Genomic DNA, 13,985 nt, shown 5'->3' with positions numbered 1-13,985 from the left:
GCAGAATCAGGAGATAGGTTGGAGAAGGTTTGAGCAGAGGGAAGAGATGATAGGATGGAAGAGGAGAGAGTAGCGGGGAGAGAGAGCGAAGGTTGGGACGGCGCGATACCATCCGTAGGGGCAGTGTGGGAAGTGTTGGATGAGAGCGAGAGGGAAAAGGATACAAGGTAGTGGTCGGAGACTTGGAGGAGTTGCAATGAGGTTAGTGGAAGAACAGCATCTAGTAAAGATGAGGTCGAGCGTATTTCCTGCCTTGTGAGTAGGGGGGAAGGTGAGAGGGTGAGGTCAAAGAGGAGAGGAGTGGAAAGAAGGAGGCAGAGAGGAATGAGTCAAAGGTAGGCGTGGGGAGGTTAAAGTCGCCCAGAACTGTGAGAGGTGAGCCGTCCTCAGGAAAGGAGCTTATCAAGGCATCAAGCTCATTGATGAACTCTCCGAGGAACCTGGAGGGCGATAAATGATAAGGATGTTAAGCTTGAAAGGGCTGGTAACTGTGACAGCATGGAATTCAAAGGAGGCGATAGACAGATGGGTAAGGGAGAAAGAGAGAATGACCACTTGGGAGAGATGAGGATCCCGGTGCCACCACCCCGCTGACCAGAAGCTCTCGGGGTGTGCGAGAACACGTGGGCAGACGAAGAGAGAGCAGTAGGAGTAGCAGTGTTGTCTGTGGTGATCCATGTTTCCGTCAGTGCCAAGAAGTCGAGGACTGGAGGGAGACATAGGCTGGATGAACTCTGCCTTGTTGGCCGCAGATCGGCAGTTCCAGAGGCTACCGGAGACCTGGAACTCCACGTGGGTCGTGCGCTGGGACCACCAGATTAGGGTGGCGCGGCCACGCGGTGTGGAGCGTTTGTATGGTCTGTGCAGAGAGGAGAGAACAGGGATAGACAGACACATAGTTGACAGGCTACACAGAGAGCTACGCTAATGCAAAGGAGATTGGAATGACAAGTGGACTACACGTCACGAGTGTTCAGAGAGTTAAGCTTACGTAGCAAGAATCTTATTGACTAAAATGATTAAAATGATACAGTACTGCTGAAGTAGGCTAGCTGGCAGAGGCTGCGTTGTTGACTAAGTAGGCTAGTTGACACTAATCAAGTCGTTCCGTTGAGTGTAATAGTTTCTACTGTGCTGCTATTCGGGGCTAGCTGGCTAGCTAGCAGGCTAGCTAGCAGTGTTGATTACGTTACGTTGCGTTAAAAGAACGACAATAGCTGGCTAACTAACCTAGGAAGTCGCTCTAGACTACACAATTATCTTTGATACAAAGACGGCTGTGTAGCTAGCTATGTAGCTAGCTACGATCAAACAAATCAAGCCGTTGTACTGTAATGAAATGAAATGAAAAATGTGATACTACCTGTGGAGCGAAGCGAAATGCGACCGGATTGTTGAGTGCAGAAGTTCTGTTCGGTAGACGTTGGCTAGCTGTTGGCTAGCTAGCAGAGTCTCCTATGTTAAGGACGACATAAAACTACACACTCTAAACTACACAATTATCTTGGGTACGAAGACAGCAAAGACAACTATGTAGCTAGCTAACACTACACTAATCAAGTCGTTCGGTTGAGTGTAATAGTTGTGCTGCTAATCGGTAGACGGTGGACTAGCTAACGGTGGACGTTAGCTAGCTGGCTAGCTGCAGGGCAGTGTAGACATCTACACAACACAGGAGATGAGTCTAATACGGGCAGAAATGGATCCTATAGTGGTTGTTGTTGTGTGTATGTCTAAGCTGCCGTGTGTGTGTGCCTATGTACAGTCCCAGTCAAAAGTTTGGACACACCTACTCATTCAAGGGTTTATCTTCATTTGACTATTTTCTACATTGTAGAATAATAGTGAAGATATCATGAAATATGAAATAACACATGAAATCATGTAGTGACCAAAAAAGTGTTTAGCAGATGTTGTTGCGGGTGTAGAGAAATGCTTGGCATTCTATCAACCAGCGTCACCTGGAATGCTTTCCCAACAGTCTTGAAGGAGTTCCCACATATGCTGAGCACTTGTTGGCTGCTTTTCCTTCACTCTTCGGTCCAACTCATCCCAAACCATCTCAATTGGGTTGATGTCGGGTGGTTGTGGAAGCCAGGTCATCTGATGCAGCACACCATCACTCTCCTTCTTGGTCAAATAGCCCTTACACAGCAAGGAGGTGTTTCGGGGCATTGTCCTGTTGAAAAACAAATGATAGTCCCACTAAGCGCAAACCAGATGGGATGGCGTATCGCTGCAGAATGCTGTGGTTGCCATACTGATTAAGTATGCCTTGAATTCTAAATAAATCACTGACAGTGTCACCATCACACCACCTCCTCCACACTTCACGGTGGGAACCACACATGCGGAGATCATCCATTCACCTACTATGCATCTCACAAAAACACGGCGGTTGGAACCAAAAATCTCACATTTGGACTCCTCAGACCAAAGGTGAGATTTCCACCAGTCTAATGTCCATTGCTCGTGTTTCTTGGCCCAAGCAAGTCTCTTCTTATTATTGATGTCCTTTAGTAGTCATTTCTTTGCAGCAATTTGACCCTGAAGGCCTGATTCACTCCTCTGAACAGTTGATGTTGAGATGTGTATGTTACCTGAACTCTGAAGCATTTATTTGGGCTGCAATTTCTGAGGCTGGTAACTCTAATGAACTTATCCTCTGCAGCAGAGGTAACTCTGGGTCTTCCTTTCCTGTGGCAGTCCTCATGAGAGCCAGTTTCATCATAGCACTTGATGATTTTTCAACTGCACTTGAAGAAGCTTTCAAAGTTCTTAAATTAATGATAAACTGTTGTTTTTCTTTGCTTATTTGAGCTGTTCTTGCCATGATATGGACTTGGTATTTTACCAAATAGGGATATCTTCTGTATATCACCCCTACCATGTCACAACACAACATTGTTGATTGATTGTTAATTGAAATGCATTCCAGGTGACTACCTCACGAAACTGTTTGAGAGAATGCCATGTGCAAAGCTGTCATCAAGGCAAAGAGTGGCTACTTTGAAGTATCTCAAATATAAAATACATTTTGATTTGTTTAACGTTTTTTGGTAACTACAATATTCCATGGGTTATTTAATAGTTTTGATGTCTTCACTAGTATTCTACAATGTAGAAAATAATAGTACAAATAAAGACAAACCCGTGTGTGTGTGCGTACACATCTAACCTCTGCGTATCTCTACCTGTGTCTGGCCCAGGGGTACCGTCAGAAGGACTCGTACATGGCCAGCCAGGGTCCGCTGCAGCACACCATCGAAGACTTCTGGAGGATGATCTGGGAGTGGAGGAGCTGCTCCATAGTCATGCTCACTGAGCTGGAGGAGAGAGGACAGGTATGGAGGGAGGACACAACAGAGAGACAACATGTAGAGAGGGATGGAGCGGTGTGAGAGGGAGCATAGAGGCCATTGGAAGGAGGAGATGGGCAGAAAGGAGAGAGCACAGTGAAGGATGGGGGCCATTGAACTAATCTGACAACAGTGTGTTCACTAAGCTCAGTCATGCCAGTAAAGTATGTTATTACTGAGAACAATGATTGGAAAAGAAATGTCTCCTTATTGGTCTGTTTCCTGGTTCTGTCTCGTGATTAGAGGATCATTCTCTGTTAGTTTAAATACTTCCTGGAGCTGATTGCAGAGTGCCATCAGATCTTTGTCTGCCTCTCTCTCTCTCTCTATTTGTTTATCTTTGGGAAAGGGGATACCTAGTCAGTTGTACAACTGAATGCATTCAACTGAAATGTGTCTTCCGCATTTTACCCAATACCTCTGAATAGGAGAGGTGCGGTGGGCTGCCTTAATCGACATCCACGTCTTCGGCACCCAGGGAACAGTGGGTTAACTGCTTTGCTCAGGGGCAGAAGGACATATATTTACCTTGTCAGCTCAGGGATTCGATCCAGCAGCCTTTGTTACTGGCCCAACACTCCAACCCGCCAGGCTACCTTTGTCTGTCTGTCTGTGAGTGTCTGTCTCTTGCTAATATCTCCCTCTATCTACCTCTCTCTCGCTTTTTTCCCCCCTCTCTCTGTAGGAGAAGTGTGCCCAGTACTGGCCCAGTGATGGGGTGATGGTGTGTGGGGACATCTCCATCGAGCTGAAGAAGGAGGAGGAGAGTGAGAGCTACACTGTTAGAGACCTCCTGGTCACCAACAACAGGGTGAGGACAGAGGCCGCCTCGAAAAACACTAGCAGTCAACATAACCCATTCAAAACTCTACACGCACACCCCAAGCAAATGTCAACAAGATTTGATTAGTCACGTCTATGGGTCTTCAGTGTGTGTTTGTATGTGTGGGCAGTGTTTACCCCTTACCCATAAATCATAATTTTATCTTTGAGAACCAATAACTGCCAAAATAAAAACTAGACAGACAGGGAGAATTGAAAAATGTTCAGCATGGCATGGGGCCGTCATAGATTTCTAATAATATTTGAGTCACTCAGATAGCATAAGACTGCCACTACTCCGCTAGGCTAACTTTGCCACAGCTGCTGAAAATATCCCTTTGGAAACACTGGTGTTGGGCGTGTCTCTTCCTGTCTTACTCTTTCCTTTCTCACTCTTTAGGAGAACAAGGCTCGTACGGTGAGACAGTTTCATTTCCATGGCTGGCCAGAAGTGGGCATTCCCAGTGACGGGAAGGGCATGATCAACATCATTGCTGCTGTCCAGAAGCAGCAGCAACAATCTGGCAACCACCCAATCACTGTCCACTGCAGGTAACCTACACCTAATGTTTTAACCTTTTATCATATCTTGTGTGTGTGCCTAACCACAGCTAACCTGTGTGTGTGTGTGTGTGTGTGTGTGTGTGTGTGTGTGTGTGTGTGTGTGTGTGTGTGTGTGTGTGTGTGTGTGTGTGTGTGTGTGTGTGTGTGTGTGACAGTGCGGGCGCGGGGCGGACGGGGACTTTCTGTGCCCTGAGCACGGTCCTGGAGCGGGTGAAAGCTGAGGCCATCCTTGACGTCTTCCAGACTGTCAAGAGCCTCCGGCTGCAGAGACCCCACATGGTGCAGACACTGGTGAGGACATGCTATGTTACACGACACCGACATACATGATGCAGACTGTTACACTATCTCAAATGGATGTTGCAGTTTCACCATTTAAGGATTCCAGCTTTAATGATATGCGTTATAATAATGCAATTATTCAACCTGAGTTTAGCCAACTGTACAATGCATGGGATGCACGTGATGCAGTTGCGAGTTACAAGCTTAAGAACTCGCATTGAATAAATATGCCTTCCTGTATTTTGGAAATTTGGTAACCATGAAGTGCTTTGAAAGGCTGTTCATGGCTCACATCAACACCATCATCCTGGAAACCCTAGACCCACTCCAATTCGCATAGCACCCCAACAGATCCACAATGACTCAATCACCTTCCCACCTGGACAAAAGGAACACCTATGTGAGAATGCTGTTCATTGACTACAGCTCAGCGTTCAGCACCATAGTGCCCAAAAAGCTCATCACTAAGCTAAGGACCTTGGGACTTAACACCTCCCTCTGCAACTGGATCCTGGACTTCCTGACAGGCCAACCCCAGGTGGTAAGGGTAGGCTACAACACATCTGCCATGCTGATCCTCAAGACAGGGGCCCCTCAGGGGTGCGTTCTTAGTCCCCTCCTGTACTCCCTGTTCACCCATGACTGGCAGTGTGGTGCCAGGACAACAACCTCTCGCTCAACGTGAGCAAGACAAAGGAGCTGATCATGCCCTAGAGGAAAAAGAGGGCCGAACACACCCCCATTCACATCGACGGGGCTGTAGTGGAGCGGGTCGAGAGTTCAAGATCCTTGGTGTCCACATCACCAACAAACTATCATTGTTCAAACACACCAAGACAGTCGTGAAGAGGGCACAACAACATCTTTTCCCCCTCAGGAGACAGAAAAGATTTGGCATGGGTCCCCAGATCCTCAAGTTCTACAGCTGCACCATCGAGAGCATCCTAACTGGTGCATCACCACCTGGTATGGCAACTCCTCGGCATCCGACCGTAAGGCGCTACAGAGGGCAGTGCATATGGCCTAGTACATCACTGGGGCCAAGCTACCTGCCATCCAGGACCTATATACTAGGCAGTGTCAGAGGAAGGCCCCAAAAAATGTCAGACATCTCTCTACTACCACACAGCAAGCGGTACTAGACTGCCAAGTCTAGGTCCAAAAGGCTCCTTAACAGCTTCTATCCCCAAGTCATAAGACTGCAGAACAATTAATCAAATGGCGACCTGGACTATTTAAATTGCCCCTCCCCTTTGTTTTTGGACTCGCTGTTTATTATCTATGCACAATCACGTTAACCCTACCTACATGTACATATTATCTCGACTAACCTCTACCCCCACACATTGACTTGGTACCGGTACCCCCTGTATATAGCCTTATTTTATTGTTACTTTTTATTGCATTTTTACTTTAGTTTATTTAGTTAATATTTTCTCTTTCTTGAACTGCATTGTGGGTTAAAGGATTGTAAGTAAGCATTTAACGGTAAGGTTGTATTCAGCGCATGTAACAAATAACATTTGATTTGAAAAGAGCAATTTTCCAATAACTATGCTTCAAATGTTGATTTCATACATTGTGATGTTTATTAAAAAAATTGTCAGACACTCTTAACCAGAGCGATATCGACAGTTTTTTCACCTAGTCACCTTGGGGATTCAAACCAGTGGCCTTTTGGTTACTGGCCCAACGCTCTTAAGTGCTAGGCTACCTGCAATATTTTTTATTTAACCTTTTTTTAACTAGGCAATTCTTAATTAAAATAATGGCCTACACCCGGCCAAACCCGGATGACACTGGGCCAATTGTGCGCCGCCCTATGAGACTCCAAATCACGGCCGGTTGTGATACAGCCTGGAATCGAACCAGGATCTGTAGTGACGCCTCTAGCACTCTAGTGCCACCTCTAGCACACCTCTAGCACTCGGGAGCCCAATAATGACACATCATGAATGTCGCAAATGTTCAGATAAGCATGAGATTCCCTTTATTCATCCTATTCATTGAATATCGGTTGAATTATGAGCCGATACTGATAAACGGCCAATATCGACCAACAATATAGGTTTGACTCCATTTCTACCATACCAGCTTTGTTGTCAACAACAAATGTAAACACAAACAAGATTATATGAGCTCATCAACGAGCTCTTGACTCACCACGTCAGAAACTCACCTCTGTCCACGTTTTCTTTTTCCCCCATATTTCTTTCCTCTTTATGTGATCGCCGCCATATAAGATACTTCACATACACGATTTTCTCTACTGTCTTTTTGGACAGCATTTAAAACACAACTTTTTCAGTGACTTAGAATAGTTTTGCAATTCCATTTGTGTGCAAATGAATTGATCTTGGTTGTGTATTTAGTAGTATCCTTTTGAATCATTATTGTGATGTTCTCCTCTCTGTTTTAGGAGCAGTACGAGTTCTGCTACAAAGTGGTCCAGGAGTATATTGATGCCTTTTCTGACTATGCCAACTTCAAGTAGGGACCCACACAGGGGACGGACATCCATATACAGTCATAAAAACAAAGCAAACACACGTGTACCCGACGGAAGCAAAGAAACTGGTCACGGCTTAGATGACTGGACAGCCTGTGTGCAAGAAGGAAAATGGAAGGGAAGTGTTGTGACAGAGCAAAGTGCAGCGCTGCAGTGTACCGGAGGGAGGGAGGGAATATCAGAGATGCCTTCTTGAATATTTTGTAATATTGATCTTGTTAATACAGCCCCCTTGTCCCAATCTTACCCCATCCAGACATCCCCCAATCATGTACATATACTTAGCCTGTCACATTTTGGTGTTTTGTTTTTAAGACCTTTTTTGCTGCAATTTTAGGGTGACATTTATAATGTATTTTATTGGTTTATATAAATATATATGAATATAAATCGGACACTTTAGAGGCTTATGTCAAAAGTTGAGAATTGAGGGAATGATGTTGGTGTTTTTTTATTTCTCTTGTCTTGTGTTTTTTACGGTTCAGTGACTGAGACCTACGTGGTTGATGGCTTCATCTGATTCAGGCTGCAGCTTAAAGCTGATAGGTCGACCTCAGAGGAATAGATTTACACAGCCAATCATAATTATTCTGTTCACACGAACGCACACACGCTACAGCTGGCCAGGAGCACATCCAGAATTGGCCACGATGGCTTTGCTAATCACATGGTCCAAACTCTTTTGACTAGTTTCCCATTGAGTTCACAGTTCACACAGAGGTCAATGAATCATGGCAGGACTAAGGGCGTAGCTAGCCACATATCTCCAACATATTGTGGCTTTGCTGTGTTTGTGTTTAAGGACCTAGGAAACGCTGTAATTTAGGTGGTCTTGCACATGCTGGGTGTCACAGTGGATTATATGTGTGTAGAACGTTTAGGGAAGTTGAAGTTTCCCATACTGAAAATAAATCTAATATCAAACGTCAAATATATTGAAATGTAAGGAGCGTGTTGAAGATGTGGCCAGCAATGCATTCAAAATAGCCTTTGCATAATAATGATGAGTATGAGGTCGATATGTTGCCACAATATAATGATTATTTCAGAATTACCCTGTATAAAACTGTCGATTTTGGGTGTATGTCCATATATCTCAACATATAGTAACCATGCAATTACTGTGCATTTCCTATCCTTTGTTGCATCATGGAAATGAACCAATTCTTATGTATGTTTTCATATTTAATTGCTTACAGTTGGAATGGGGGAAAACATTTCCTATCTATTATTTACGTGTCATTCCATTTACTTGTTTGTAATCTATTGGGTATATTTTTTTTCGGTATAGGTTGGTTAAGAAGATGGCGTCAAAATGTGAAGATCCCTCTCTGTTTTTCAACTGGGGCCTGTTCAGGGTGATGAAACATTTCAGAATGTTCAGATAGAAATGTATTGTGTAGAACATATATGGTTGTCATATAGAATAGAAATTGTCAGCTCTTCATTATATTTCTATCTGCACCATTTAGAACGTCTTTCTGTTTTATTGAAATAGAATTCAACGCAGATGAAATAGAATTCAACTCCAATGTCATACTGAGAATTTGTTATACTTTAATGCTGTTGCTTTGATACTCCCACCCTCAAATGGATAAATTGTTCATTTTAATGTTGAAATGTGTGACATGATGGAATGTTTGCAGTGATTTTTTTCTCTCTTCAGAATGGCTAGAAACACACGCTATTGGGTTTGTGGATGAGGCCACCCTCGGGCGTACCTCAGTCTTCAGTTGAGATTGTAATGCAAGATAAATGATGTCAGTTAGCTAGCAACAAGGTTGAGGTCAATTCCATCTCTGCTTCGTTAACTCAGGAAATGACTTAAAGTTGGGGGGGGTTCCTGTACGGGTTCTTTCAATGTATATACAGTTCATTTCAGTTTGTCTACTTAGTTGGTTGAGTGCAAATGGAATTGACCCCACCCCTGGTCCGATAGCCAATCACAGCTACTAATTGCCCTCAAAGGATTGTAATAAACAGCGTGTGCGTAAGAGATTCTCACCCACTTCGCCACAAACCCAACCTCCCCACTCACTTGATATCTGCAAGGTTTGAGTGTATGAGGGGTAACTGACATGAGGTTTTAGCTGTCAATTGTGATCAGGGATTATTGGTCAATTATAAGAGCTGCCATTTTGATCCCAGTTTCTTCATTGGTCTGTGGAGTTGACAGCACAGGAGGCTGCTGATGGGAGGAGGGCTCATAATAATGGCCGGAATGGAGCAAATGGAACGGCATCAAACACCTGTGAACCATGTATTAAATACCATTCCCCCAATTCCGCTCCAGCCATTCCCACGAGCCCGTCCTCCCCAATTTAGGTGCCACCAACCTCCTGTGGTTGATGGGTATGCTAGACAGCCATGAAGATCTGCCAAGCCAAGTTGATGCCAAACGCATTCTCTTATACACAGATGGCCTATCTGTCCGGTCATAAAGGTGAACCGTTGTTTTGTCATTAGGATATAAGGAAAGTCCACAGTCTGTAGAAAAATACCTGCACAACCTATACTGTTCAGGAGTTAGAATGGATTGCTTTAGCTTCTCCCTTTTCTATATTGTTATAGGTCGAAAGGAAGGAGCACAATTCAACTCCGTCGTGATTGAATCATATGGGATCAGGAAATTAGAAATAGTATCTGAAACTCTACCAAAAAAAGCACCAGTATTGACAAATTGTTGCTATCGTTGATTGTTCGAATGCTTGTACTATTTGCGCCAAAATAAAAATCCGAACCGGTGATGCAAAGGCCAGATGGGTAACATGACCCTGAGATAGTAAATGTGAGGATTCCCTCACAGCTTATTCCCTTCTGATTACAGGATTTCTGGGGGGAAAAAAACAGATTTTAGTCTTTAAAAAAAATATTTTGCAACCCTGATGTCAGCATTGAAGAGGCCTTTTTAAAGACTGGTTATGGCCTCTAGTTCTGACTAGTTCTATTAGGTTAAACCACAGGACATAGATAGCTAGGTAGAGATCTTCAAACCGGATGTCTCACTTAGACCAGTCACTTTAAAAAATACTGTCAATGTCATTTCAGACCGTGTTCCATTCCAAAGCATCTCAAAGGCCCGTGTGTTACAATTGGTGCCATTTTATTTTCCTTCCGGATGTTTGGTTGTGTTGGATCTTAGTAATCGTCAGGGTGGGCGTTGGGGAGGAGAGCCTTTAAGTCTTCTTTTGAGCCAGAAGGTTTGCTGAATGTAATCACCTGTCCCCAACAACACTGTGCCAACCCTAGTGACTTAAGGCTTTACTCTAGAAAGTGCCTCACAGGTTGATTTATATAGAAAATATGTTCACTGCACCTCTCCCTCAGTGAGTTGATTGAGTGTAGGTGTATAGACTCTTGGTAAACCAGTATCATCCTACAGATTAGTACATCTATTTGGCCCCTTCCCACTACTATTTTTTAGCCATTGTAGATAACTTTATCGACAAAGCACCTCTGTACAAAGCCCCAAAGCTGTAGCTGACCCTTGGCTTTGTAACACTGAGACCAAGATCAGGGCCTTTTATTATCCTGTTCAAGTTCATAATCCACCAGCCTCCTTTCCATTTCATGCTGTAACGCCGGGTTCAATTCCAATCAAACTCCATTGCTTTGTTTTGAACCAGCTTTGTCTTGGCTCCATGTCTTCATTCCATTCCACTGAAGTGCTGGACCCTTGACTATTCCTTCATTATGTCCCCTAGGCAGGTCCTCTACCTAACCTTCACCTACTATAGTGGGTAAAATACATTGCCCTGAGTTATTCCAACCACAAATCACAATGACATTGTTTACTGGTTATTACAGAGGACAGCCAGGTGCATCCGGGCCCTTGTTCCACACCCCTGCTGGCTGACGATAGAAATGTGATGCAACATCCCAGTAATGTAATGTCCCTGTCTGAGCAACAGGGCACACCTTCCTTCAGAGATGGAGAAAGAGAGCTAGACAGAGTGGGGCTTCTTAGGGTTCAACCAGTCTCTCTGTCTCTCCCACATCTAAACCTGTCTCTCCCAGCCTTAAACCAGTCTCTCTTGCCCACCCCTAAAACTCTCTCACCCCTAAACCTGTCTCTCTGGCGACCCCACCTCTTTAACCTGTCTCTCTGGCGACCCCACCTCTTTAACCTGTCTCTCTCTGGCGACCCCACCTCTTTAACCTGTCTCTCTCTAGCGACCCCACCTCTTTAACCTGTCTCTCTCTGGCGACCCCACCTCTTTAACCTGTCTCTCTGGCGACCCCACCTCTTTAACCTGTCTCTCTGGCGACCCCACCTCTTAAACATGTCTCTCTGGCGACCCCACCTCTTTAACCTGTCTCTCTGGCGACCCCACCTCTTTAACCTGTCTCTCTATAGCGACCCCACCTCTTAAACCTGTCTCTCTCTGGCGATCCCACCTCTTAAACCTGTCTCTCTCTGGCGACCCCACCTCTTAAACCTGTCTCTCTCTGGCGACCCCACCTCTTTAACCTGTCTCTCTCTAGGGACCCCACCTCTTTAACCTGTCTCTCTCCTCCTGATCCTGTTTAGCTGTCCCTTGGATGTCTGTCTCTCTGTCTATTTCACTCTGTAGGTCTGTCTCTTTCTCTCTCCTCTCTCTCCTTTCTTTCTTTTTTTCTTTCCTTCCTTCCCTTAATTAACTCATATTTCCTTCCTCTCTTGTTCAATTTGCCCCTTGGGCTGGATTTGTCTCATCGATAACCGGTCACTGCCCCATTCCCTTCTGTACATAATGTAGGGTTATTTATATTTAATTCCTGTCTGCTGCCTTGCTTTTTTTTCTTTGCCTTTTTTAAGAAAATGTACATGAGCTGTACTGGGACAATTTAGAAATGTATTACATAATTTGTTTTTCTTGCTATTGTTTTTATTTGTTATTATTATTGTCTTAAGAAAATCCTATTTTTTATTTGCATCTGTTTTGTTCTCTAGTGTTTTATTAAAATGTTGAATATATGTATATATAATTATATATATGATAAAATGATATATAATTATATAATGCCAAATGGCCTTTCTAAGCAAGATATTGTTTAAACCTAATAAAATGCTTGAGATTTTGTGTTATTTGTTTGTAAGCTACAACATTATCTGAGTACATTTGCAATAGTTACAAATGTTCAGTGTTAACACCAATCCCAACATCAATACTATAATCTTCAATACTGGAATTGAACCAAGTTCTCTAACCTGCATTCTGTTCAGTAGGGCAATCCACAGCTAAAATGTTATAATGGAAAATGGAAATCTGTGTTTTGATAAGTAACGTTACAGGCCTCTCCTTTTTAATTCCATTTCGAAACGTTTTCTCCTCACTGAATACAACCCTCTTCTGATACTATTTACACTGCATGATGATGATTATGTGCCCCAATGCACATCCAGGTCATACACTGTTATTGAGTTTGTCTGGACTGGCTTTTCAGTTAAGAGTTTAACCCTTACCCTCAATCAAATTTTTCTTTTTTTATATATTTTTTATTTATCCTTTATTTAGCGAGATAACGGTATGAGCGCATGGATGTTCTTCACAGCCACACTTACATCTATCAACAGAAGCGCAAAGAGGCGGGGACCCGCCTGAGCGCCTGCAATAGGCTGAGCAAGATTCGAATTCTTATTTACAATGACGGCCTACCAAAAGGCAAAGGCCTCCTGCAGGGATGGGGGCTGGGATTAAAAATATAGGACAAAACACCCATTACATTACACACTGCAGTAGGGGTTGTGGTGAAATGTGTGTGAAGCAATATGTTTATTTGTATTTGAACATTATAGTAGTCCATAATAGTTGAGGCTGCTGAGGGGAAGAATTCACCTAATAATGGCTGGAACAGTGAATGGAATGGCATCAAACACATGGAAACCATGTGTTTTATGTATTTGATACCATTCCACTAATTCCGCTCAAGCCATTACCACGAGCCCATCCTCCCAAATGAAGATTCCACCAACCTCCTGTGGTCCATAACCAGATAATACATTATCTAGAATCTACAGCTTGGAGTAAGCACTTCATTGAAGCTACTCCTGCAGGAATGGGAGGATTCTGGACCTGGAAGCAGAGTGTCATGCCCCATCATATTTTTAAACAGGACAAATCTATGTTTTGATTTTGTTTCTCGCTAATACTACTAGCCACCTAGCAATTTTATGATGTTGGCTTTAGCGAGCCCAGATAGGTTCCCAATCTCCTAACCTCATAACTAGCTACCAAGCAGCCATTTCATGCTATCAAGTTAGAGTAGCTAGCTTGTCTATTTTAGCTGGCATGCCTGCTGGCAAGCAATTGCTACATGTATTGAATAAGACTTGCATTCCTTTCCATCTCTTATCCAGATTTTAGCAGAGATGCAAAGAATCATATTTCTTTTCTTTAAAAAAAATAACCAGTCAGTAAGATAGACAGCTCGAGGTATGCTTAGATATGCAGAAAAATAAACATATA

At 43.6% G+C, this 13,985-nt stretch overlaps 1 protein-coding gene across 3 annotated transcripts in view; it reads left to right on the top strand.

The window, feature by feature from the left end:
* LOC115143357 (receptor-type tyrosine-protein phosphatase alpha-like) overlaps positions 1-9,678 on the top strand; it is a 59,809-nt gene extending 50,131 nt beyond the window's left edge. For all 3 annotated transcript variants that reach the window (XM_029683706.2, XM_029683695.2, XM_029683686.2), the window contains exons 19-23: positions 3,210-3,344; positions 4,045-4,170; positions 4,582-4,733; positions 4,901-5,036; positions 7,447-9,678. In XM_029683706.2, the coding sequence (XP_029539566.1) occupies positions 3,210-3,344; positions 4,045-4,170; positions 4,582-4,733; positions 4,901-5,036; positions 7,447-7,521 (624 nt within the window). In that variant the 3' untranslated portion in view covers positions 7,522-9,678. The remainder of the gene's footprint in view (positions 1-3,209; positions 3,345-4,044; positions 4,171-4,581; positions 4,734-4,900; positions 5,037-7,446) is intronic.
* The last annotated feature ends 4,307 nt before the right edge of the window (positions 9,679-13,985 follow it).

Source organism: Oncorhynchus nerka, linkage group LG2, assembly GCF_034236695.1.
Source record: "Oncorhynchus nerka isolate Pitt River linkage group LG2, Oner_Uvic_2.0, whole genome shotgun sequence".
Lineage (NCBI taxonomy): Eukaryota > Metazoa > Chordata > Actinopteri > Salmoniformes > Salmonidae > Oncorhynchus > Oncorhynchus nerka.
This window is presented reverse-complemented; position numbering and strand designations above follow the sequence as displayed.